This window comes from Mobula hypostoma, chromosome 3 (assembly GCF_963921235.1).
Source record: "Mobula hypostoma chromosome 3, sMobHyp1.1, whole genome shotgun sequence".
NCBI lineage: Eukaryota > Metazoa > Chordata > Chondrichthyes > Myliobatiformes > Myliobatidae > Mobula > Mobula hypostoma.
In genome coordinates, this window is record NC_086099.1 from 123,510,433 (window position 1) to 123,535,594 (window position 25,162).

Here is a 25,162-nt window from a genome sequence, read left to right on the forward strand (position 1 = left end):
CTGTAATAGCATTGTGTGAACTGCTACCCCACTGTGTGAATACATAAATCCATGGAAAAGTAAACAAAAATCAAATTAACGCCATCAATGTAAGTTGAGAAATGATAATCTGAGGTAGAATTTGTTCAGTTGAAGAAACTGCTGGCAGTGGGGTAAAAGCTGTTCTTAGACTTTCAAGTGTGGGTCTTCAGGCTTCTGCACCTCCTTCCTGAGTTCAGCATCGAGAAGAGGGCATAACCTGGATCATGGCGCTCCTTAATGGTGGATGTCATCTCCCTGAGAGATCACTTCTTCTAGATGTCCTTGATATTGTGAAGAGCGGAACCTGTGATGGATCTGGCCAAGTCTACCACTCTCTGTAGCCTCTTGCAACCCTCTGCAATAGAGTGCTTGGACCAGACCATGATGCAACCAGTCAGGATACTTTCCACTACAACATGAGTCCTCTGGGAGTGCCAAAGCCTTTTGTCTGTGAATCAGGCCAAAGACCATTGTCCTGAAGATAGAGAACTGTCCATGTGGGGGCGGGTGGGAGGAATGTGGTTTTCTTTTTGCTTTTGTTTGTTGTGTTCTGTGCTGTCCTGCTGAGCATCGTGGACGTGCTTTATGGGCACCAGAATGTGCGACGACCCTTGCGGGCTGCCTCCGATCAGCCTTTGCTTGTGTTGGTTGTTAATGTAGACGGTACACTTCACTGTATGTTTTGGTGTACATATGATAAATAGATTAATCTGAATCTGAATTTTTGAAATTATTTTTAACTTAGTGATACAGTGTGGAGTAGGTCTTTAGAACATAGAACATAGAACAGTACAGCACAGGAACAGGCCATTCAGCCCACAATGTTGTGCCAAACCAGCTAAAAAGTAAGTCAAAAGCCCCCAAAAACTAATCCCCCTTACCTACACAATATCCATATTCTTCCACCTTCCTCTCATTCGTGTGCCTATCTAAACGTCTCTTAACAACCTGTACTGTATTTGCCTCCACCATCATACCAAGCAGTGCATTTCAGGCACCTACCACACTTGGTAAAAAACTTACTCCTCACATCCCCTTTGAACCTACCCCCTCTCACCTTCAATGTATGCTCTTTCGTATTAGTCATTCTAACCCAGGGAAAAAGATATTGTCTGTCTACTCTATCTACTGTGTGCCTCTCATAATCTTATAAACGTCTATCAGATCTCCCCTCAGCTTCTGCTGCTCCAATGAAAACAACACAAATTTTCCAAACTCACGTGCCCTCTAAACCAGGCAGCGTCCTGGTAAACCTCTTCTGCAGCCTGTCCACAGCTTCAACATCCTTCCTATGGAGAGGCAACCAGAACTGTATACAATACTCCAGATGTAGCTGAACCAGAGTTTTATCAAGTTGCAACATATCCTCTTGACTTTTGAACTTAATTCCGCAACTAATAAAAGCAAGCATTCCATCAGCCTTCCTAACCACCCGATCAGCCTGTGTAGCCACTTTCATGGAGCTATGAACTTGGACCTGAGGATCTTTCTGCTCAGCAACCCTGTTAACAATGTATTGTCTCCCTGCATTTGACCTACTGAGGTGCAACACCTCACATTTATCTGGGTTAAACTGCATCTGTCATTTATCTGCCCATATCTACAACTGATCTATATCATGCTGTATTCTTTACCAGTCTTCTATACTATCCACAACTCCTCCAATCTTAGTATCACCCGCAAACTGACTAACCTACCCATCTACATTTTCATCCGGGTCATTTATATACATCACAAACAGCAGAGGTCCCAGCACACCACTAATTACAGACCTCCAGCCTGAATGCGTTCCTTCAGCTCCTGCCCTCTGATTTCTATGCACAATCCAGTTCTGAGTCCAAGCAGCCAGTTCACTGTGGACCCCATGCATCTTCATTGCCTGGATTAACCTCCCATGAGGGACCCTTATTCTGGAAGGGTCAAATATCGACCCATCCTGCCCTTTGAACTGCATCACCCCAGCAAACCTCGACATCCCTGACTTAACCCTGATCTAGTCACGGGACAATTTACAACGACCAATTAAACTACCCGGTACGTCTTTGGACTGTGGGAGGAAACAGGAGCACCCGGAGAAAACGTACGCATTCCATGGGAGGACATGGAATGCTGGAACTAAACTCCAAGCTCCGACGCCCCAAGCTGTAATAGCATCACGCTAACCACCATGCTACCAAGATGTGGATCTGAATCTAAATCTTAGAACCTTTCCAAAGTGTTAGGTGACATTCTGAATATCTGTACAGCTCAAGGAAAAATAAGATGCTGAGATGGGTTACTCCACAGCTGAAGTTCTGATAGGGGGAAAAATGATTCTTGTGGACAATCTGATCTATTCTCAACAGTGAGGCAACACTATCTCAGAAGTGAATGGAACTAGATTTAAGGTAAAAGAGAGGGAATCTGAGATGGACCTTTTCACCAAGCTTGTGAGAATCTGAAATAAGCAGCTGTGGAATAACCTGTACCTGCTTCTTATTTTCTTGGAATTTTACAGATATTCAGCATGTCTCTGAACACTTTAGAAAGGTGAATCTGTGGGAGTCGTCTCCTGTATCTGGTGCTCCCAATGCAGCCTCCTCTACAGTGCTTAGACCTGGCGTAAATTGGGGGACCACTTTGTCGAGCACCTCTGCTCCATCTGCCAAATGCTGGTCAACCTTTTTAATTCCTTTTCCCATTCCCAATTCAACATGTTGGTCCATGGCCACCTCTTTTACCATTCTCAGCATGGAGGAGCAACACCTCATATTCCAACTAGGTAGCCTCCTTCCTGAAAGCATGAACATTAATTTCTTCAACTTCCAGTAATTTTTCCCCTTCCCCCTCTATCTTCTTCATCTCCTCTCTCTGGCCCCTTACCTCTTCTCCTCAACTGCTCATCATCTCCCCCCGGTGCCCCTCCTCCTTCCCTTTCTCCCATGGTTCACTCCCCTCTCTTCTCCGATTCCTTCCTTTCCAACCTTTTACCTTTCCCAGCCACCTGACTTCACCTCTCACCTTCTAGCTATCCTCCTTCCCCTCCCTCTCACCTTTTTATTCAGACATCTTCCCCTTCCCCCTTCTTCTCCTGTCCTGATGAAGTGTCTCGGCCCAAAACATAGACTGCATATTCATTTCCATAGATGCTGCCTGACCTGCTGAGTTCCTCCAGCATTCTGTGTGCGTTGCTCTGGATTTCCAGCATCTGCAGAATCTCTTGTGTTTATTCTCCTGAATCATGGCCCCCTCATAACCCCCTGCACTACCACAGAAAGCAGTTCTGGCCTCCTGAATTATTAGAACAGCATGCATTCCACACCCACAGTGTGGAATAATGACTTAGACAGGCAAGGGTTATCACTAAATAAATCCAAGACGTGTGTGCTGGAATGAAGACATATGCCAAAAAGCAAAACAATTTTTAATAATCTGCATTGATAACAAGATTGCAGGAGAAGGCAGGGTGAGATGTGCTAGGAGAGGAATGCAAGGAAAACCACTGTTTGGCCTTGCTTAAATTAAATTTTGAAAGTAGGCGGGTGCAACTGAGGGTAGGACTTCCCCTTGTGATATAAAGCAAAGGAGAATGACTCTCACCACAGTATTACCCGGCACTGAAGGATCGCAGAGGAGAGTCGCACTACAGACCCCATCATGAACTCTACACACAGCTCCATCTGCTGCAGTTGTGCACTACAGGTGACCTTCTTTGTCCGATATTCGTGCCAATTTGTGTTTGACATCTTTGAAGTCAACCACAAGTCATTTTCATAACTCTCATAATTTAACTGGAGTTCTTTTATTTATTACTGGGGAGATTTTGTGCTGGATTTTTCCATTGGCATGGCAAAAGCTGGGGTGTCAGGGTAGCGGCGTGGTTGGTGTGGTCACTTTGCAGCGCCAGGCATCACCGATCGGGGTTCGAATCCTGCCGTTGTTCCCCAGGAGTTCGCACGCCTCGACACTTCAAAGACGCACGGGATAGGGTTAGTGAGTTGCCAGCATGCTGTGTTGGCGCCGGAAACGTGGCGGTACTGGCGGGCTGCCGCCCTCAGCACAATTCCCGCTGATTTGATTGGACGCAAGTGACGCATTTCACACTATGTTTCGACGTACATGTGACAAGTACAGCTCATCTTTCAATCTGATGTGGAGCTTCAGTTGTCTCGACCAGGGCATTCGTTCTGCTCTGGTGAGGCAGGAAACAATGTAAAAAAAATTAGAAGTGGATTAAAGCAGGGTGGGCAGGAGTGACTCTAGGGAAGGAGAGAGAGAATCAGAATCAGGTTTAATGTCACTGGCATATGTGTTGTTTTGTGCAGCAGTACCGTGCAATGCATAATAATAAACACAATAAGAGGAAGAAACTGCACCAAAAACTCTGGAACTAAAACAAGACATTAAACAAGAAAATAAAAAAAGAAAATAAATTAAATAAGTAGTGCAAAAGAGAGGGGATAAATACTGAGGTAGCTTACATGGGTTCATTGTGCATTCAGAAATCCGATGCCAGAGGTGAGGAAACTGTTCCTGAATAATTCGAGTGTGTGTCCTCTGGCTCCTGTGTCTCCTCCCTGATGGTAGCAATGAGAAGAGGGCATGGCTAATGGGGGTCCTTACCACCCTTTTGAGGCATTGCCCTTTGAAGGTGCCCTTGATGCTGGGTAGGCTGGTGCCCATGGTGGAGCTGGCTGAGTTTACAAGTTTCTAAGAGAGACAGAGAGAGAGATGGGGGGTGATTCAGAGAGGCAGCACAGAGGTGAAGGAGCAAAAGGGGTAAACTAAAAACAATATTGGGTGGTGGAAACGGGAGCAGAGGATGAAAAATTACAGAGTTTGGGCAGAGTGTAATGAGTGAGAAGTAAGGGCGCCACGGTATCGAAGCAGTTAGTGTGACGGGGCATCGAGATCCAGAGTTCAGTCCCGGCGTCCTCTGTAAGGAGTCCGTACATCCTCGTTGTGGAATGCGTGGGTTTTCTCAGGATGCTCCAGTTTCCTCCCACAGTCCAAAAATATACTGGTTAGTAGGTTAATTGGTCACGGTGAGTTGTCCCGCGATTAGGCTAGGGTTAATTCGGTGGCTTGCTGGGCCGGAAGGGCCTGTTTCATGCTGTATCTCAATAAAATCAAATCAGGAGACAGTGAGAAATGACAGCAATGATAGAGAGGAAGACAGAAGAAGCAGAAAGCATGGGTGCAAATAGAGAGAGGAATATAGAAGGTATTAACCATCGTCTTTGAAAACTTCTGAGCGGTGAGTTTCAGAAGTAACGAGAGGGTGCTGGAGTGTATTTACAGGCAGAGGTGATGGGTGCTCACGAAGGGAAGGCAGGGAACTCTCTCCATACACTGAAGAATCTCCGACTTGAATGGAGCAGTGGCTTGTTGGTTCAGAGTTCGGTTGCTAACTCTGCTGGCAAGCGGAACATTCACAGCTGGGCTGACGAGGCGGGCTCTGAGCTCCAGGCAACGTATGGCAAGATTTATTAAGGGCTGATGCCAAGAAAGCTCTGAGATGCGGATAAAGTTAAAATCATATCTTAAAAGGAAATGCTTTAAATTTTTATCTGAAAGAGTCAGTATCTGTGCATAGTCTAAGTGTATGTAAAGACTTTTCACTAATGTACATTTCTGTAGAAGTTTGCTGTACTGATGGAAGTCCATTCTCTCCATATCCTGTGCCAGTGTATACAACGTTCTTAAGTTACATGTCTGAGTCTGCATGCACAGTATCTCTCCTGGGAGTTATAGCAGCTTAATCTACACCTTTACCCATTTGGTTTCACCTATCACCTTCTCGTTGTCCCCCTTCCCCACCACCTCCACCTTTTTTATCTTGGTGCCTTCCCCCTTCCGTTCCGGTTCTGATGAGGGGTCTTGGCCCAAAATGTTGACAGTTTATTCATAACCTGCCGAGCTCCTCCAGCATTTTGTGTGTGTTTGACATCGGGTCAGGAGGAAGATGGCATACACGCCCGAGGGTGGATGAAGTAAGAAGCTGGCGGGTGATAGGTGGAAAAGGGAACGGCTTGAAGAAGAAAGAATCTGATCGGAGAGGAGAGTGGACCACGGGAGAAAGGGAAGGAGGGGGGACACTAGAGGGAGGTAATTGAGGAGAAGACAAGGGGTGACACAGGACCCAGAGTGGCAATAGAAGGAGAAGGTAGGGAGAAAAGTCTGAAGTTAGAGAAATCGATGTTTATGCCATCAGGTTGTCCACTCTTCCATCTTCATATTCTGGCTTTTACCTCCAATCCTTCCTAGTCCTGATGAAGGGCCTCAGCCCAAACATCAGCTGTTTACTTCCCCTCCATAGATGCTGCCTGACCTGCTGAGTTCCTCCAGCATTTTGTCTGTTGTGCTCAGGTTTTCCAGCAACTGCAGAATCTTTTGCGTTTATAATCCAGACAAGTTAGTATGTACAATATGATACTGCAGATGTCTATACATTCAGCCAGCTCTCATCATGGGTATTATCCTCCCTAGCATCGAGGACATCCTCAAAATGCGATGCCTAGAGAAGGTGGCATCCATCATTAAGGACCCCCGTCACCCAGGACATGTCCTCTTCTCATTGCTACCATCAGGGAAGGGTGAAAGGAACCTGAAAACACATGCTAAAAATTTTCTGAACAGCTACTCCTCCAGCATAGGGTTTCTGAATGGTCCAGGGACCCAGTTGTAAAGGTTGACTGTTTATTCCTCTCCGTAGATGCTGCCTGACCTGCTGAGCAATTTGTGTGCCTTGCTCTGGATTCCCAGTGCCTGCGGAATCTCTTGTGTTTAACACTGCCTCACTATTTTTGCTCTCTTTTTGCAGTGCCTTTCTGACTTTTACGTGTGTTTCCTATTATAACAGAGTAATATTTGTGTGTACAGCACTGTTCTGCTGCAGGAAAACAACACATTTCATGGCATAGGTCAGTGATAATAAATGATTCCGACTCTGTATGTTCACAAACACATTCAGTAGGTGTGTATAATGCAACTACCAGAGGTAGTACAGAATACAACTCAAAAACCATATATTTGGGCAGAAGGGGCTCCTCTAGGAGAAGAAAGACTCTGATCTCAAACCCCTGCTGCCTTACAGTGATAGCTACTCGGGTCTGTCGGCATCCTGTGAGTATCTGCAGATACTGCCCCAGTCTGCGTTGCCCCCGTGGTATCTGAACTCTAACTCCATACAATATTCTTCCCCACAACCATGGGCAAACTGCCCCAGTGTTATTAGTTGTGTGTTATAGGGGAGAGAACAGCGAGAGCCAGTGACGAGTAAATAGGGATGTGGATTGTGCTCACTATGGCTGGCTCATTAAGGCTGTCATAGCTGGGGCGGAGGTAGTGGCGATAAGCTCCCACTACGTACTGAATGCTGCTAATGGTGTGTGTCTCAAATAGCCTTTGACAACCCAGTCCAGCTCTCCTGCCCTTCATGTGTGGTTTAGCTACTAACCCATTTCTACTGTCAGGAGAAGGGGCAAAGGCGGGTTATTGGTGCCTTAAAACCAGTTGCTTTCAGCAGGTGGGGCAAATCAGCTCATTGAGGAGAGGGGAAACTCTGATTTCAAAGCTCCGCTGCCTTGTGGCTATACCCACTCGTGGGTAAGCCTTCAGGAGTAAACTCAAAGACAAAATCCGGAGCTGGAGTCCCGAAGGCAGTCCTACGTTGAGTCCAACGCTGACTGGCAACTCCTGCGACCCCTCTGGTGCCAAAAATGTTTTTGCCGTTCCTTTGAATTCATCAGCTGCGTGGAAAAAGGGAGCCTGCTGCACGGGCAGCAACTTGCTCTCCATATCTTGCTGCTCTGGCCTGTGTACTGGGTCGTGTAGACAGCTGGGCTGTCAGCCCCGATCGATGAAGGGCCTACTCCAGACTGTGCTAATGTGGTATCAGGGAAACGCAGACAAAGAAGCAGAACACATGGAATGCAGCAGTAATGGGGTCCAAGGTTCAGGAGTTTCATTAGTTATATTAGAGTGTGCACCCATTGTTGTAATAGAAAACTGGATTTACTGTTAGACCGTGGACAATCGTGTTACTCTGTCATCAGGATCTAGTATGTTACTTAGCCACCATTCTGTTGTCAGAATGTAGTTTTACTGGTAATCTCCTCACCGAGAATGTAAAAGCTCGGCCACGTTCATACTCAGGTGGATCAGCTTTGAACGGTCTCCCTCCCGGTGAGCCCCAGTTTTTAGTAACTCACCTGTTATTCTGGTCACCACGCTGTGCAATCTTTCAGTTTGCTCCTTCATGGGTGCGGTGTCCTGTCCACAGTGCCCCCTGCGAGCTGTGGCCGAGTATCTGAGTACAGTTTCGGGGACTGTGCCTGACTCTGGCGAGTCCCTCTACAACCCTTCCTGTGCCATCATCTTCTTGTGTCTCAGCCTAAATCACACTAAAGGCGCAGGGCACAGGATAGACAGGTACCGGGTAGTGTCTCGTTGTGTGATCAGTAGGGAATTGTGACAGGCTGTGAACAGCATCACACACGTTTCCACACTTCCAGTGCCAACGTAGGATGCCCACAACTCACCAACCCTAATCTACACACCTTTGGAATGTAGGAGGAAACTGGAAGAAATGGGCAGAACTGACTGTCGGAGAGCTTGTTTGTCCTCCCTGTGGAATTTGTGGGTTTTCTCCGGATGGTCTGGTTTCTCCCTGCAGCCGAAAGACGATGGTAGGTTGGTAGGCTAACTGGTCATTGTAAGTTGTCCTGTGACTGGCTGGTTAAATCGGGGGTTGCTGGGCGGAGCAGCTCAAAGGGCCAGAAGGGCCTATTACATGCCGTATCTCTAAAAACAAAATGGCGTTACACTTACCACTACGGTAAGTGTACGCACTCTCATAATAATATCTCAGTGCTTGATACCTCACCGTGGGACTACCTGTGTTATGCTCGAGTCTGTGAGCGTATGTACAATATCTCAACCTGTTAAACAAACCACAGCTACACCTGGGTCTCATTTACCAGTGGAGGTAAACCTTACTTACTCAAGTCCTGTCACCCCTACTGGGGCACAGGCTACCGACAGTAGCTCACCAGATTCCCCTATCCTGGGCCAGTCTTTCAAACTGTCTCCAGGTCTCACTTATCTTCTTGGTATATCCTTCCTCACCCAGGGAGCTTCTGTTGGCTTTTCTGTAGCTCTGAGTTTTTAGGGGATGGAGTTGCCCATCCCTCCTCCTTTACCTGCTGGGCTTGGTAACGTCCATGACAGGGTTGAAGGTAACCATTATTGAGTCTAATACCGCCCTTAAGTTTACATCATGTGTTTTTGAGGGTTTAGGGAATTATTTGTCCATAACTAAAGAGACTGGGTGGTGAGGAGGGATCACAGACAGGGAAAAGAGTGAAAGACAATCCCGGCTTTAGTTCAGTTGGTGGGAATATCCTGCCAGTTAAAAGGAATCTATATCTGTGCATTCCACACGAATCAATTCCAAATATGAGCACATTGAGATAGTGCAAAGGGAGAAACTGTAACAGAACATTGAACAGCACAGGCCCTTCGGCCCACAATATTGTGCCTTTCCCACAATCTAAACTTTCCCTTCCACGCAGCCCTCCATTTTCCTGTCATCCATGTGCCTATCTGACAGTCTGTTAAATTGGGGGGTTTGATTATGTTGGCTGCTTTTTCGAGGCAGCTAGCGGTGTGGACAGAGTCCAGGAAGGGGAGGCATGGTCCTGCGATGAACTGAGCTGTGTCCACAACTTGCTGCAATTTCTTGCAGCCCCTGCGCAAAGCAGTAGCCATTCTAAGCATCCAGACGGATTGCTTTCTGTGGTGTGTCTGTAGCAGTGGGTGAGGGTCAATGCTGAATTTCCTCAAGCATCTGTTTGCCACCACTGTCCACCGGTGAGTGTGTGTTATACCACCGAGCAGAAGCCGAGGAAATACTTCAGTAGGTGTTTGAGGAGAATTGGTGAGTCGCCAAAGACACTCGCAAATGGTTCAGTGGTTCAATGTAATACCGGAGAGTGTATACCATATGCAACCTGAAATTCTTACTTTTCACAGACATCCACGAAACAGAACACAAACCCAAAGACTGAATGACAGAAAACGTTAGAACCCCAATGTCCCCCTTCTTCTTCCCATGCACAAGCAACAACCTCCCCCCACCACCCACATGCAAACAGTAGCAAAGCCCCTGAGACCATGACCTAGAGACTATCAAACACTATTGTCCATCCCAGCACTCTCTCTCACTCGTAGGGGAGTGAGAGGTATCGCTCCTGCCACAGCGAGAAGGGAGACCAACAGCTCACTGTTTCCATGTTACAGTCTGCAGGGCTGCTTATTTTGACAGCAGCGTACACTGCTGTCTTGATGACTCGATCTCTCACGACACTTCAGTCAGCGACACTGCTGAGGAATCAGGCCATTCGTGGGGTCACACTCTGAAGGCGCCCGACTTCCAGGCCGCTCTTGGAAATATCGAAGCCAGGCTGCTCGGCAAGTTCCAAGAGGGAGAACCCATTGCTATGAAGAACCATGGTTTGAGCGCAGCTGCAGATCATGGACTCTGACAGGACCCCAGCCAGCTCAGAAAGTGAGAAAAAAAACATTAAAAGAGAAGAAATTAAACTGTTTCCTGGACAAACTGGAAGAAGTCGCACAGGTTCACAGAAACCTCTGCTGCCACCGTTAGCTCCTCCCATGTTCTACAGATGTACATGGAGAGCATTCTACCTGGCTGTGTCACCGTCTGGTATAGAGGCGGGGAAGGTGCTGCTGCACAGGATCGGGAAAAGCTGCAGAAAGTTGTAAACTCTGCAGGCTCCATTAAGGGCACTGGCCTCCCCTGCATCCAGGGCATCTTCAAAAGGCGTCCATCATTAAAGACTTCCATCACCCGGGACATGCCCTCTTCTCACTGCTACCATCAGGGAGGATGTACAGGAAGCTGAAGACCCGCACTCAGCGTCTCAGGAACAACTAATTCCCTCCACCTTCAGATTCGTGAAGGGACAATGAACCCATGCACACCTCATCAATATTTTTCTCTCTTTTTGCACTACTTGTTTAATTTCTTACTGTCAAGGACTCTTCATCTCATGTTCTTGATATACATTTATTATTATTGTTATTATCATCTTCTTTTGCATATGCACAGTCTGTTGTCCTCTGTGAATTATTTATCTGTCCTGTTCGGTGCCATTTTTCATTGATTTTATTGTGTTTCTTGGATTTTCTGAGTATGCCTGCAAGAAAATGAATCTCAGGTGTGTATGTAGTGACATATACCTACTTTGATAATAAATATAGATAGATAGATATAGACACACACATTTTATTGTAATAGTCTTTTTTTATTTTTATGCATTGCATTGCACTGCCGCCACAAAACAACCAATTTCGCAACACTTGCCAGTGATATGAAAGCTGATTCTGGTTCTGGGCTGAGTGAGTGTAGCCACTGGGTGGTCTGAAGTTGTTCTTTGTTTCTTCCCCGGGCAGGTCCATACACTGAATCGCTTCTGCATGCTCCTATGTTGCCTCATTATCTTGCCCCAGTGGCCAGTGGTGGCTGAGAATCTCTGTGGTTCCGAGCTCGTGGACACGCTGCAGTTCGTCTGTGGAGAACGAGGCTTTTATTTCGGTGAGTTCTCGCTTAAAACCTTTTGATTCCCGTGTTTGTTTTCCAGGGCAGATCGGTCGGGGCGGGGGGACCTATTTCTGACCCTCTTAAACACACAAGGTTCTGCAGATGCTGGACATCCAAAGCAACACACACAAAATGCTGGAGGAACTCAGCATCCATGGTAATCAATAAACAGTCGATGTCTTGGGCACAGAATTTTCATCAGGACTGGAAAAGAAAACATTGGAATAAAATGTTTGGTGGGATGGGAAGTTTGACAAGTTAGAAGGTGATGGGTGAAGCTGGGTGGATGGGGAAGGTGGAAGGGTGGAGAGGAAGGAATCAGATTGAAGAGGAGAGTGAACCGTAGGGAAAGGGAAGGACAAGGGGCACCATGAGGAGGTGATAGGCAGGGAAGAAGAGTTAAGAGGCCAGAGAGAGGAATAGAAGAAGAGGGAAGGGGGTGGGAAAATAATTACTGAGAGGAAACAATAGACCTTCGTGCTATCAGGTTGATGGCTTTGCTTTCGATTTCAACCATACTCTTGCATTAATGTAAGTTAATGTGAACATTTCCAGCAAGATGCTCAAGTGAATACCTTTCCATTTTATGGATTAGCCATCTGGCCGCTAAGTTGCAGTTTGTTGAGCCATTGGGGACCTGCCCTCTTCTCATTGCTACCATTACTGAGGAGGTACAGGAGTCTGAAGACACACACTCAACATTTTAAGAACAGCTTCTTCCCCTCCGCCATCAAATTTCTGAATGGTCTATGAATTCATGAACTCTACCTCACTAACTTGCTCTCTTTTTGCATGACTGATCTTACTATACTTCTGATTTGACCTTATTGTTATGCATTGTACTGTACTGCTACCTTTTTACAAATGTTTATCCACAAAGCTAATTGTAATTTCAAATTATGACATGTTCACTACACCAGCCCACACACCTCCTCCCTCACTTCCATTCAGAGCCCCAAACAGATCTTCCAGGTGAGACAACACATCACCTGCATACCTGCTGGGCTCGTCTATTGTGTCTGGTGCTCCCGAAGCAGCCTCCTCTGCATTAGTAAGACCCGTGGTAAATTGGCGGATCACCTTGCTGAGCACCTCTGCACCATCTTCCTGGTGGCCAAACATTTTAATTTCTATTCCCATTCCTGTTCTGATGTGTTGATCCATGCCTCCTTTTGTGCCAAGATGAGCCCACCCTCAGAGTGGAGAAGCAACATTTTATCTCCTGTCTGGCTGACTTCCCACCTGATGGTATGAATATGAATTTCTCCTTCTGGTGAAAGAATTCCTTCCTATTCTCCACTCTGACCTTTCATGGTTTCTCACCTGCCTATTACTTCCCCTGTGTGTCCCCTCCTCCCTCCCTTTTTCCTGTTGTCCACTCTCCTCTCCAGTCAGATTCTTTCTCCTCCAGCCCTTGACCTTTCCCACCACCTGGCTTCACCCATTGCCTTCCAGGTAGCCTGATTCCCCTCCCACTCCTCTTCCTATCCAATCCTGAAGAAGGGTCTTGGCCCAAAACGTCTACTGTTTATTCATTTACACAGATGCTACCTGACATGCTGAGTTCTTCCAGCATTTCGTGTGGTGTTGCTCTGAATTTCCAGCATCTGCAGATTTTCTTGTGTTCAGCATAATCAAAGACCCCACACACCCCCGACATTCTTCCTTCTTCCCTCTGCCGTTGGGCAGAAAATACAAAACCAGGCTCAAGGTCAGCTTGTATCCCACTGTGATCAGACTATTGGACAACTCCCTGTCACAATGGAAAGTACTACAGGGCTATTAAAACAAAAACTTCACACCATCTTAAAAGTTTCTCCCTCATCTCCCTCAGGCAGTTAATCTGATCAACCATTCTAGTTACCCACTCACCCCCTGTATCTATTACCCCTGTGACTGATCAACCATTCCAGTTACCCACCCACCCCCTGCATCTATTACCCCCGTGACTTCATTGTACTGTAAACAGTTTAAGTCACATTTTATAATGCTGCTTACAATGTAAATACATTCTGTTATTTATGTAATTATGCACATTTTATTCCATATTTATAGTTGTGGTCATAGTCCAGTCCACCGCGCAAACCAGCCTCCTGTTCATCGACTCCATTCATATTTAAGCCTGCCGCAGGCAAGCAGCGAGCATAATTAAAGACCTTTCGCACCCCAATCTTTCCAGCTTCGCAATCAGAATCAGATTCAGATTTATTTATCAGGTGTACATTGTACCAGATAGTGAAGTACATCAGCTATGTTAGTAGCCAACACAACCCAAGGATGCCCTAGGGCCAGCCCTTAGGTGCTGGCCGACACACACAAATGAGAGAGTTTTGTAGAGGATGTTGGTAATAGGTGTTTCTAATAATGGAGGAGCTCTCACTGCCGAGTACAAGCACGGGAAATTCATTCAACAGTTCAGCAGAAGCTTCCTTGGTGATTAAGCGATGAAATCTGGCTGGCCTAAGGCAAAAAGGTCTCGACACAGTTAAAGGCAGGATGAACCACGCCACAGCAACGTAGCAATTAACATGATGCTCGGGGCGTCAGAGTTCAGAGGTCAATTCCAGCGACGTCTGTAAGCCAGTTTCTACGTTCCTTCCCGCATGTGTGTGGGTTTCCTTCCACTGTTCTAGTTCCCTCCCACAGTCCAAGGATGAATCAGTTCAAAGGTGAAGTTGTCATTGCAAATTGTCCCGTGACTAGATTAGAGTTAAATAGGTGGGCTCCCGATGAGGACTGGCTCTTGGACCTGTCTGAGTTCCTTCATCTGAAGTCAATAATCAGTTCTTTGGTCTTGCTGACATTGAGTGAGAGTTTGTTGTGTGGCACCACTCAGCCAGATTTTCAATCTCCCTCCTGTATGCTGATTCGTCACCACCTTTGGTTCAGCCAGCGACAGTGGTGTCGTCAGCAAATTTAAATATGGACGGAGCATATGAAGATCACCGTGGGCCAAAGAGCCTGTTCTGTGCTGTAATATTCTAGGTTCAAAGTTCAGCATAAATGTGTTATCAAATTACGTACGGCACATGACACTATGTGCAACCTGGAGATCCATTTTCTTGTAGGCATTCACAGTAAATACACACAATAGAGTCAGTGAAAAACTGCTCACGATGTCAGACAGACAACCGATGTGCAAAAGACAACAGGCTGTCCAGATACTATGACATGCCCTGCAGTACAGTAGTCCTGAGCCATCCACCAGAGACTCAGTCACAGCTTATGAGATGTGTGCTCTGCTGCTCCAAGTTGTTCAGAGCTTGGATCTGATCTCATTCCAAAACATTCCTAAGTATAGGATATGGTCTGTGGGTGAGTGAAGGTGATTGGGTTGTCAGAAGAGTTAGCTGTTGTCCTCTGTGAGTGGTTGGAATGTTTAACCTTCAAGATGAAACTTTGCCAGATAATGTCAGAGAAAAAAAAATCAGATGTTAAGTTCATTTGCCTTTTATTTCTCTGAAGTCAGGGGCACGCCGAAGCTACAGTTTGCTTTCAAATCTTCAGGACTTTGGCCTGCTCTACACAATAGGGCCCATATGTGGAGCTATATGGACCAAATATTCATCCCAGATGTTGGGTACAGAGCCAAGATTAAACAAAATAAGACTCCTTCTTGTGTCTAATTGAACCCAGTGTATGCACTGATTATGCGAGCAATTGCTTGAACTCTTTGGCCCAACAAGATAAATCATAAGGCCGTAAGACATAGGAGCAGAATTAGACCAGTTGGCACAGTAGGTACACTGCACCATTCTTTTTTAACTTCATTCTCCCTTCCTCTCCTTGTAGTCCTTAATGTCCTGATCAATCAATAACCTATCAACCTCTGCCTTAAATACACCCAATGACTTGGCCTCCATAGCCGTCTGCGGCAATGAATTCCACAGATTCACCACCCTCTGGCTAAAGAAATTCCTCCTCATCTCTGTTCTAAATGGACATCCCTCTCTTCTGAGTCTGTGCCCTCTGGTCCAAGATTCCCCCACTATAGGAAACATCCTCTCCACATCCCCTCTATCTAGTCCTTCCAATATTCAGTATTTTTCAATGAGAATTCCCCCCCACCATTCTTCTAAACTCCAACAAATAAAAGGCTCAGAGTCATCAAACGCTCTTCATACGTTAACCCTTTCATTCCTGGGATTCTTCCCATGAACCTCCTCTGCATCCTCTCTGATGCCAGCATACCCTTCCTTAGATGAGGGGTCCAAAACGGCTCACACTACTCCAAATCTGGGCTGACCAATGGCTCATAAAGTCTCAGTGTTACCTCCTTAAACACTCCTCCTTAACCAGGAAATGAACCTGGTCTGCAGCGGTGAGAGTACTGAATCCTAGCCATCAGACCGCCAGTCTTAAGTTTTAAAGACATGTCCTTTTATTCTGAGTCTATGCTTGTAGATTCTAGATTATCCTTCCAAGGGAAACTTCCTCTCCATGCCCACGCTATCCAGGCCTTTCAAAATCTGGTAAGTTTCAATGAGATCCCCCTCATCTTTCTAAACTCCAGTGAGCACAGGCTCAGAACCATCAATGCTCCTCATACATTAACCCTTTCACTTCTGGGATTTTTCTTTAGAACTTCCTCTGGACCCACTCCAATGACAGCATCAGAGCATGCTTTCCTCAGATAAAGAGCCCAAAATTATTCACAATATTCCAAATGCGCTCTGACCAACCCTGTATGAAGCCGAGCATTACATCATTGCCTTTATGTTGTCGTCGTCTCAAAGTGAATGCCAACATTTCACTTGCCTTCCTTACTACTGAATCAATCTGCAAGATAACCTTAAGACAATCCTGAACTAGGACTCCCATGTCCCTAGTGTGCAGGTGAGAATACAGGTCCTCTGAATACCTCTTTGTACCTCCCATTCGTCAAGAAATCAACCATCTTGCCTATGTGCTGGCTTTGGAGGAAGTCACGAAAAACTTCACAAGAATTAACCCAGAAATAAAAGGGATAACATTATGAGGAACACTTGACATCCCTGAGTCTGCACTCAGTAGAATTCAGAAGGATGAAGGAAAGAATCCCATTGAAGACCACCAGATATTAAAACTAGTATATAGGTGGAGAGGATGATTTAATTAGAGAGAGAGTTTGCGTTCCAGGGGCATGGATTCAAAATTAAGATATTGCTAAGGCAATGGTCATACCATATTTGGAATATTGTGAGCAGTTTTACGCCCCTTATCTAAGAAAGGACGTGCTGGCATTCGAATGGGTCCAATGGAGGTTCATCAGACTGATCCCGGGAATGAAAGGGTTAACACATGAGGTGTGTTTGATGGCTCAGGGCCTCTACTTGCTGGAGTTTAGAAAAATGACGGGGGATCTGATTGAAACGTACCAAATATTGAAAGGCCTAGATAGTGTGAACATGGAAAGAATGTTTCCCAGAGTGGGGAAGTCTAGGACCAGAGAGCACAGCCTCAGAATAGAAAGGCATCCCGTTAGAACAGAGATGAGGAGTTTCTTCACCAGAGGGAGGTGATTCTGTGGAATTCATCGCCATAGATAGTTGAGGAGGCCAAGTCACTGGGTGTATTTGATTGACAGGTTCTTGATTGGTAAAGGGGTTAAGAGTTACATGGGAGAATTGGGCTGAAAAAGTTCAGCTGTGATGGAATGGCAGAGTAGACTTGATGGGCCGAATGACCACATTTTGTCCCAAAATCTTATGGTCTTATGGTCTCATTTACGGTGGCCAGTTAGCCTACCGTCCTGCACGTGTTTGGAACGGTGAAGGGGGGGGAGGGGAAGCGGTCGGGTGTGGTATCCAGAGCAACAGGGGGAACTCACGTCATCACGCAGGAACACAGAGGCACAGGAGTAAGGAACAGAGACTCTGGCACTGTGAGTGAGTAGCTCAGGAAGGTGCACAGATTCATTCCCTGTTTCCCTGACTCAAATTGACATACCTTCCTTTATTCTGCTTCCTAGAAGGAATGGTACTGCCAGCTGGCCTTTTGATGTCCACGCTTGGAAATATTTGGCCACGACAGACACCTCAGCGGACCAGATTGTGGTGAAACTAAGCCAAGCTTGAGAGTGGACGCTGATGGTAGAATGATCACTTCATACTGTAGGGCCGTGCAAAACGAGGCTCATACCATTGAACATGGTATATGGAACATAGCATACAGCACAGTACAAGCCTTTTGGCCACAATGTTGTGCCAACATTTTAAGCTACTCTAAGATCAATCTAACCTTTCTGGTTGCCTCCATTTTTTCTGTCATCCATGCGCCAACCTAAGACTCTTAAACATTGTTAAAATATCTGCCCCTAACAACACCCCTGGCAGTCCGTTTCATGCACCCATCACTCTCTGTAAAAACCTTATCTCTAACATCCTCCCCATAATTTCCTCCAATCACCTTAAAATTAGCCATTTACACCCTGGAGAAAAGTCCCCGGCTGATCACTTTATCTATGACCCTTATCATCTTGTACACCTCTATCAAGTCACCTTTCATCCTCCTTCGCTCCAGAGAGAAAAACCCTAGCACCCTCAACCTATCCTCATAAGACCTGCTCCTGGTAAATCTCCTCTACACCCTCTCTAAAGCCTCCATATCCTTCCTAAAATGAGGACACCTGATCTGACCACCGTTCCAAGTGTGGTCTAACTGGCATTTTATGGAGCTGAAGGTTTACTAAGGGGTTCTAGCTATCTGAAGAGACTGCAACATAAGGCCTGGGATAAAGGAAATTGCTGGGAGGTGGTGGTAACTTCGAATGCAATCACCGGCATGCGATTGGCGAAGACTGTTGCAATGGACGCCACAGTGGTGCAGCTGGTGGATCAGAGAGTCAGAAAGCCAGGTTCGTTCCTGACCTTTGGTGCTGCCCAGTCTGCCTGTTACCAAGTGAGTTTCGTTAAGGTGCTCCAGCCCCCTCCCGTAGCCCTATATTGTGTGGGTCGGTAGAGTCATAGACAGCTCTTGCACAGAAATAGACCCTTTGGCTCATCTAGTCCATGCTGACCTTCTCTGCCGAGTCCCATCAACCCACACCTAGAGCACAACCCTCCATAGCCCTCCCATCCAAGTCCTTGTCCAAACTTCTCTTAAAAATTGCAATCAAACATGCTTGGCACTTGCTCACTCTCTCCACCATCTGACTGAAGAAGTTCTCCCTCAAGTTCCCTTAAGCATTTCACCTTTCACCCTTAACCCATGATCTCCAGTTCTTGTCTCACCCAAACTCTGTGGAAAAGCATCAGGTGAATTGTAAGTCATGTGTTAATGAACGGTAGAATCTGCTGGTGAAAATGTGTGGAGAATAAATAACAGAATTATTGTAGCCTCCACGTAACTGGCTATTTTGTACTCAATGTAGACCCCGTTGGTCCGAAGGTCTATTTCCACACTGCCCAACACCACGAATGTACAGCAAAACATAACAGTCCTTGGACTTGGTGATACATTCCGTGGCCACTTTATTATGTATATCTCTACACCTCATCAGCCAATCACCTGGCAACGCAATGCATAAAAGTATGCAGACATGGTCAAGAGGTACAGTTGCCGTACGGACCAAACATCAGAATAGGGAAGAAGTGTGACCTAAGTGACTTTGACCATGGAATGATTGTTAGTGCCAGATGGGGTGGTTTGAGTATCTCAGAAACTGCTGATTTCCTGGGGTTTTCACACACAACAGTCTCTAGAGTTTGCAGAGAATGGTGCAAAAAACAAACAAAAAAAATCTAGTGAGTGGCAGTTCTGTGGGTGAAAACCCCTTGTAATGAGAGAGGTCAGAGGAGAATAGCCTGACTGGGAAGGCGACAGTAACTCAAATGACCACCCAGTGTTGTGCAGAAGAGCATCTCTGAATGCACAACATGTTGAACTTTGAAGTGGATGGGCTACAGCAGCAGAAGACTACTGACATACACTTAGTGACCAGGAGGCATCTAATAAAGAGGTCACTGAGTATATGTTTTCTCCTTTCAATCAATAGATGCAGGAATATTGATCTCACCCCTTCAAACTTCCAGGGACATTAATGCCAAATTTGCCCTCTCCCTAGTAGTCTGTCACATCCCACTTCCAGTCTGATCTTTGCACTCAAAACGCTGGGGGATCTCTATGGAAATGAATAAACAGTCAATGTTTCAGGCCGAGACCCTTCAGGACTGGAACAGAAGGGGGCAGAAGCCAGAATAAGAAGGTGAGGGGAGGGGAAGGAGTACAAGCTGGCAGGTGATAGATGAGTCCAGGTGAGGGGGAGTGGTGGGTGGGTAGGGAATGAAGTAAGAAGCTGGGAGGTGATAGGTGGAAGAGGGAAAGGGCTGGAGAAGCAATCTGCTAGGAGAGGAGAGTGGACCACGGGAGAAGGAGGTGGTGAACTAGAGGGAGGTGATGAGCAGATGAAGAGAAGAGAAGGGGTGAGAGGGAATCAGAATGGGAATGGAAAAGAGAGAAGGGGAGGGGGAGAAATTAATGGAAGTTAGATAAATCAATGTCATAAACACAAGAAATTCTGCAGATGCTGGAAACCTTAAGCAACACACATAATGCTGGAGGAACTCAGCAGGTCTGGTGGCTTCTATGGAGAAGGATAAACAGTTGACATTTTGGGCTGAGACCTTTCATCAGAACCGGAGAGGAAGTGAGAGGAAGCCAAATGAAGAAGGTGGGTGGAGGGGAAGTGCAAGCTGGCAGGTGAAGGTGAGCCCAGCTGAGGGAGAAGGCAGCTGGGTGAGATAGGGATGGTTAAGGCTGAAACCCTTCACAAGGACTCTGAGCCCCCCAAACCTTCCATGTCTGGCCCCTTGCATTTTTACAGTGAGCCTCAAGGAACCTCATTTCCCATCTGAGCTCATTTCCCCAGGGTATCACCTGGGTTAGATCTCACAACAATACAGCACAAAGAAAGGCCTTTCAGCCCACGTTGTCTTGCCAAACTTGATGCCAAATCAACAAAATCTCTTCTGCCTGTCGTTCAAGTTCAAGTTCGGTTTATTGCAGGAAACCAGAGCACCCAGTGGAAACCCAAGCGCTCATGGGAATATCGTAAGAATTCCTTACAGAGGGTGCCGGAATCTGAACTCTGGAATGCCCCAAGCTGTGATAGTGTCGCGCTAGCTGCTACGTTATGGTGGGATGCCCAATGGCAGTTTATGTTGGTGCTGGAAACCTGGCGCAACAGTGGACTTTTGGCCCAATTAAGTGGCTGCACCAATTAGCCAATGTTTCATGGAGATAGTTAAAAAACTATTAAAAAAGACAAAATGAGTAGAAAATTATGTATTTACATGAAATACAGTACAAATGAGAACACTACCAATACTATTACAGTTCCATAAAACTGTGTATTAGTTCCTAATAGTTAAAGACGGAGGAATTTATCCAGTGTACGCAATGAACAAAATCGGTGTGGCCACCCAGTGCAGATAGTGGACTGTCTTCATACTATGCTTTTGACGAATGTATCTTCCAAATCTTCTTTCCATTGTAATATTCGGGACGATTGCCAATCCCTTCAAACTCTTCATAGTTTCTAGCTTGTTGAAGTAGTCATTTTCACTCCCAGCTGTTTCTGGCATCTCTAAGCCCAAATGGTTGAAACCGCAGTGAGCAGAACAGTTCTGAATTGTCTTACTGCTTATTTCTTGCCAATTATCCATGACAAAAATCACTGCTTTTTGAACACAAACTCATGCAACAGATACTATTTAAAATCTGTTCACTCGAACTTGGTGTAGTGTCTAATGGCCGCACAAGGGCACGCAACTGACGCTAACTAGAATTTGTTCAGCCCTAACTTCGCAGCATGATGTCCCAAATAAATGAAGTGAATCCTGGCTATTTTCTTGACTAGTTTTTGTTCTTTAAGAGTTGTCCCAAATAAGAGCTCACCAATTAACTGATGGCCCAATTAACCAGAATCCACTGCACGTGCCTGGAATGTGTTGCCGAGGGAGATGGTGGAAACAGATATAATACCAATATTTCAGAGGCATTCAGACAGGCATCTGAACAGGTAGGGAATGGAAAGAAAGAGTCTCAGCCCAAAACACTGACTGTTCACCCCTCTCCAAAGGTGCTGCCTGACCTGCTGAGTTCCTCCAGCACTTTGTGTGTGTTGCTCTGGATTTCCAGCAGCTGCAGAATCTCCTGTGTTTATGATTGGCTCTTTCCAACAGTAGTCTGTTTTTATGTGGGGTTTCCAGCGTCCGGTTTTGATCATGGTGTCTCAGACTGAGCACTGACAGAGAAGAGCTAGAATTCACTGTTGGGGAGTATTCTTCCATGTGTAATGCTGGCTCAGGGATAGAGGTCAAATTGGGATTTGGGGACAGGGATGTGTAGTTGTTAGAAGCCAGATTATGGTTTAGTTTAATTGAATTTAATTTTGAGATATAACAGCGTTACGGGCCTTTCTGGTTCAATTGCACGGCCCATTTGTACCCATGTGACCAATTAACCTACTAACCCGTATGTCTTTGTAATGTGGGAGGAAACCAGAGCACCTGGAGGAAGCCCTTGTCACAGGGAGGGCACATAAACTCCTTACAAACAGAGGCAGGAATTGAACCCAGGTCACTGGCACTGTGAAACCATTAAGCTAACCACCATACTACCGTGCTACCCTGAGGACAGACCAGGCCTCCGCTCCACATTTGGAGGCCAACCATGAGGTCCAAGGGCTGGTCAGTTAGAGCGCACTGATTTCGAGCCTGGAGTTTGTCTGCAGTTCAGGGTCCTGCATTCGGATAGAGCGGGGTGGGGGTCTGTACCGAAGATTCATTGGAAATCTGGAATTCAAAGGCTGACGGCTGGTGGCTGAAGCCTGAAGCCTGGAGACTGGAGATCGGAGGCCCAGAGGCCTGCTCAGGAGTTAGAGGAATGTCTGTGTATGTGTGTGTGACGGAGGAATGGGGCTTGTTTGGTTGCATGCTGTGTGCTGTGTTTTTCTGCTGATTATAGCAGGCATGCAATGTTGGTGCCAGAATGGGCCTGTGACACTTGCAGGTTGCCCCCTCCACATCCTTCGGTTGTGCTGGTTGTTAACGTCAAAGGAGCATTTCACTGCATGTTTCAACGTACGCATGATTAACAAACGAATCTTAATCTGAATTTACTGGGGCTAGCTGGCCAGGGACCTTGGTTTGGTGAGAAGTATTCAGATCGATCGAGAAACAGCTGACGAGGAGTACAGTGCCAGAAAATAACTGTGACCTCTGCTCCCCAGATAAGAATTCCGTAAAGCCAAGTACAGGGATTGTGGAGAGATGCTGTTTCAAAAGCTGTGACTTGCAGCTACTGGAATCATACTGCGCAACACCGGAGACGTTGAACTCCATGCCCCTGTTTATTCCCACCCAACGCCAGGTAAGGAGACCAGCTTTCACAATGGGTTAGCGTCTCTCGGGCAAACTGACTGAGAAGTAAAACTCCATTAGTCCGATATCCTCAGAACACCAGGCAGATTTTCCAGACTAGTGGATGTAACTCTGGATTGATAGCCCAACGCAATATCATGTCACATAGTAATGGAATAAAATATTCCGGAGAGTATTAGCCATTTCTACCCTGTGGAAAAGTCTCTGGCTGCCCACTTGATCCATGCCTCTTATCAAGTTATCTCTCATCCTCCTCCGTTCCAGAGAGAAAAGCCCTCGCACCCTCAACCGATCCTGATAAGGATCACCGAAACACAGAGGAACAGGAGTACAGGAACACAGAGGCACAGGAGCACAGGAACAGAGAGTCACAGGAGTACAGGAACAGAGAGGCACAGGAGTACAGGAACAGAGAGGCACAGGAGTACCAGGAACACAGAGGCACAGGAGTACAGGAACAGAGAAACACAGGAGTACAGGAACAGAGAGGCACAGGAGTACAGGAACACAGAGGCACAGGAGTACCAGGAACACAGAGGCACAGGAGTACAGGAACAGAGAGGCACAGGAGTACAGGAACAGAGGCACAGGAGTACAGGAACAGAGAAACACAGGAGTACAGGAACAGAGAAACACAGGAGTACAGGAACAGAGGCACAGGAGTACAGGAACAGAGAAACACAGGAGTACAGGAACAGAGGCACAGGAGTACAGGAACAGAGAGGCACAGGAGTACAGGAATACAGAGGCACAGGAGCACAGGAACAGAGAGGCACAGGAGTACAGGAATACAGAGGCACAGGAGTACAGGAACACAGAGGCACAGGAGTACAGGAACAGAGAGGCACAGGAGCACAGGAACAGAGAGGCACAGGAGTACAGGAACAGAGAGGCACAGGAGTACAGGAACACAGAGGCACAGGAGTAAGGAACAGAGAGGCACAGGAGCACAGGAACAGAGAGGCACAGGAGTACAGGAACAGAGAGGCACAGGAGTACCAGGAACACAGAGGCACAGGAGTACAGGAACAGAGGCACAGGAGTACAGGAACACAGAGGCATAGGAGTACAGGAACACAGAGGCATAGGAGTACAGGAACACAGAGGCACAGGAGTAAGGAACAGAGAGGCACAGGAGCACAGGAACAGAGAGGCACAGGAGTACAGGAACAGAGAGGCACAGGAGTACCAGGAACACAGAGGCACAGGAGTAAGGAACAGAGAGGCACAGGAGTACAGGAACAGAGAGGCACAGGAGTACAGGAACAGAGAGGCACAGGAGTACAGGAACAGAGGCACAGGAGTACAGGAACAGAGAGGCACAGGAGTACAGGAATACAGAGGCACAGGAGTACAGGAACACAAGAGGCACAGGAGTACAGGAACAGAGAGGTACAGGAGTACAGGAACAGAGAGGTACAGGAGTACAGGAACACAGAGGCACAGGAGTACAGGAACAGAGAGGAACAGGAGTACAGGAACAGAGAGGAACAGGAGTACAGGAACAGAGAGGTACAGGAGTACAGGAACACAGAGGCACAGGAGTACAGGAACAGAGAGGCACAGGAGTACAGGAACACAGAGGCACAGGAGTACAGGAACACAGAGGCACAGGAGTAAGGAACAGAGAGGCACAGGAGCACAGGAACAGAGAGGAACAGGAGTACAGGAACACAGAGGCACAGGAGCACAGGAACAGAGAGGCACAGGAGTAAGGAACAGAGAGGCACAGGAGTACAGGAACACAGAGGCACAGGAGTAAGGAACAGAGAGGCACAGGAGTACAGGAACAGAGAGGCACAGGAGCACAGGAATACAGAGGCACAGGAGTAAGGAACAGAGAGGCACAGGAGTACAGGAACAGAGAGGCACAGGAGTACAGGAACAGAGAGGCACAGGAGTACAGGAACACAGAGGAACAGGAGTAAGGAACAGAGAGGCACAGGAGTACAGGAACAGAGAGGCACAGGAGTACAGGAACACAGAGGCACAGGAGTACAGGAACACAGAGGCACAGGAGTAAGGAACAGAGAGGCACAGGAGCACAGGAACAGAGAGGCACAGGAGTACAGGAACAGAGAGGCACAGGAGCACAGGAATACAGAGGCACAGGAGTAAGGAACAGAGAGGCACAGGAGTACAGGAACACAGAGGAACAGGAGTAAGGAACAGA

General features: G+C 46.7%; 1 protein-coding gene across 2 annotated transcripts in view; it reads left to right on the forward strand.

Moving 5' to 3' along the window:
* Positions 1–25,162, forward strand: part of LOC134344240 (insulin-like growth factor I) — a 182,785-nt gene that overhangs the window by 152,650 nt on the left and 4,973 nt on the right. The window contains exons 1-3 of one of the 2 annotated variants that reach the window (XM_063043708.1): positions 3,566–3,702; positions 11,479–11,620; positions 22,839–22,978. In XM_063043708.1, coding sequence (XP_062899778.1) covers positions 3,658–3,702; positions 11,479–11,620; positions 22,839–22,978 — 327 coding nt within the window. In that variant the 5' untranslated portion in view covers positions 3,566–3,657. Of the gene's footprint in view, positions 1–3,565; positions 3,703–11,478; positions 11,621–22,838; positions 22,979–25,162 lie in introns of those variants that run through there. The other variant, XM_063043707.1, reaches the window with a different exon arrangement.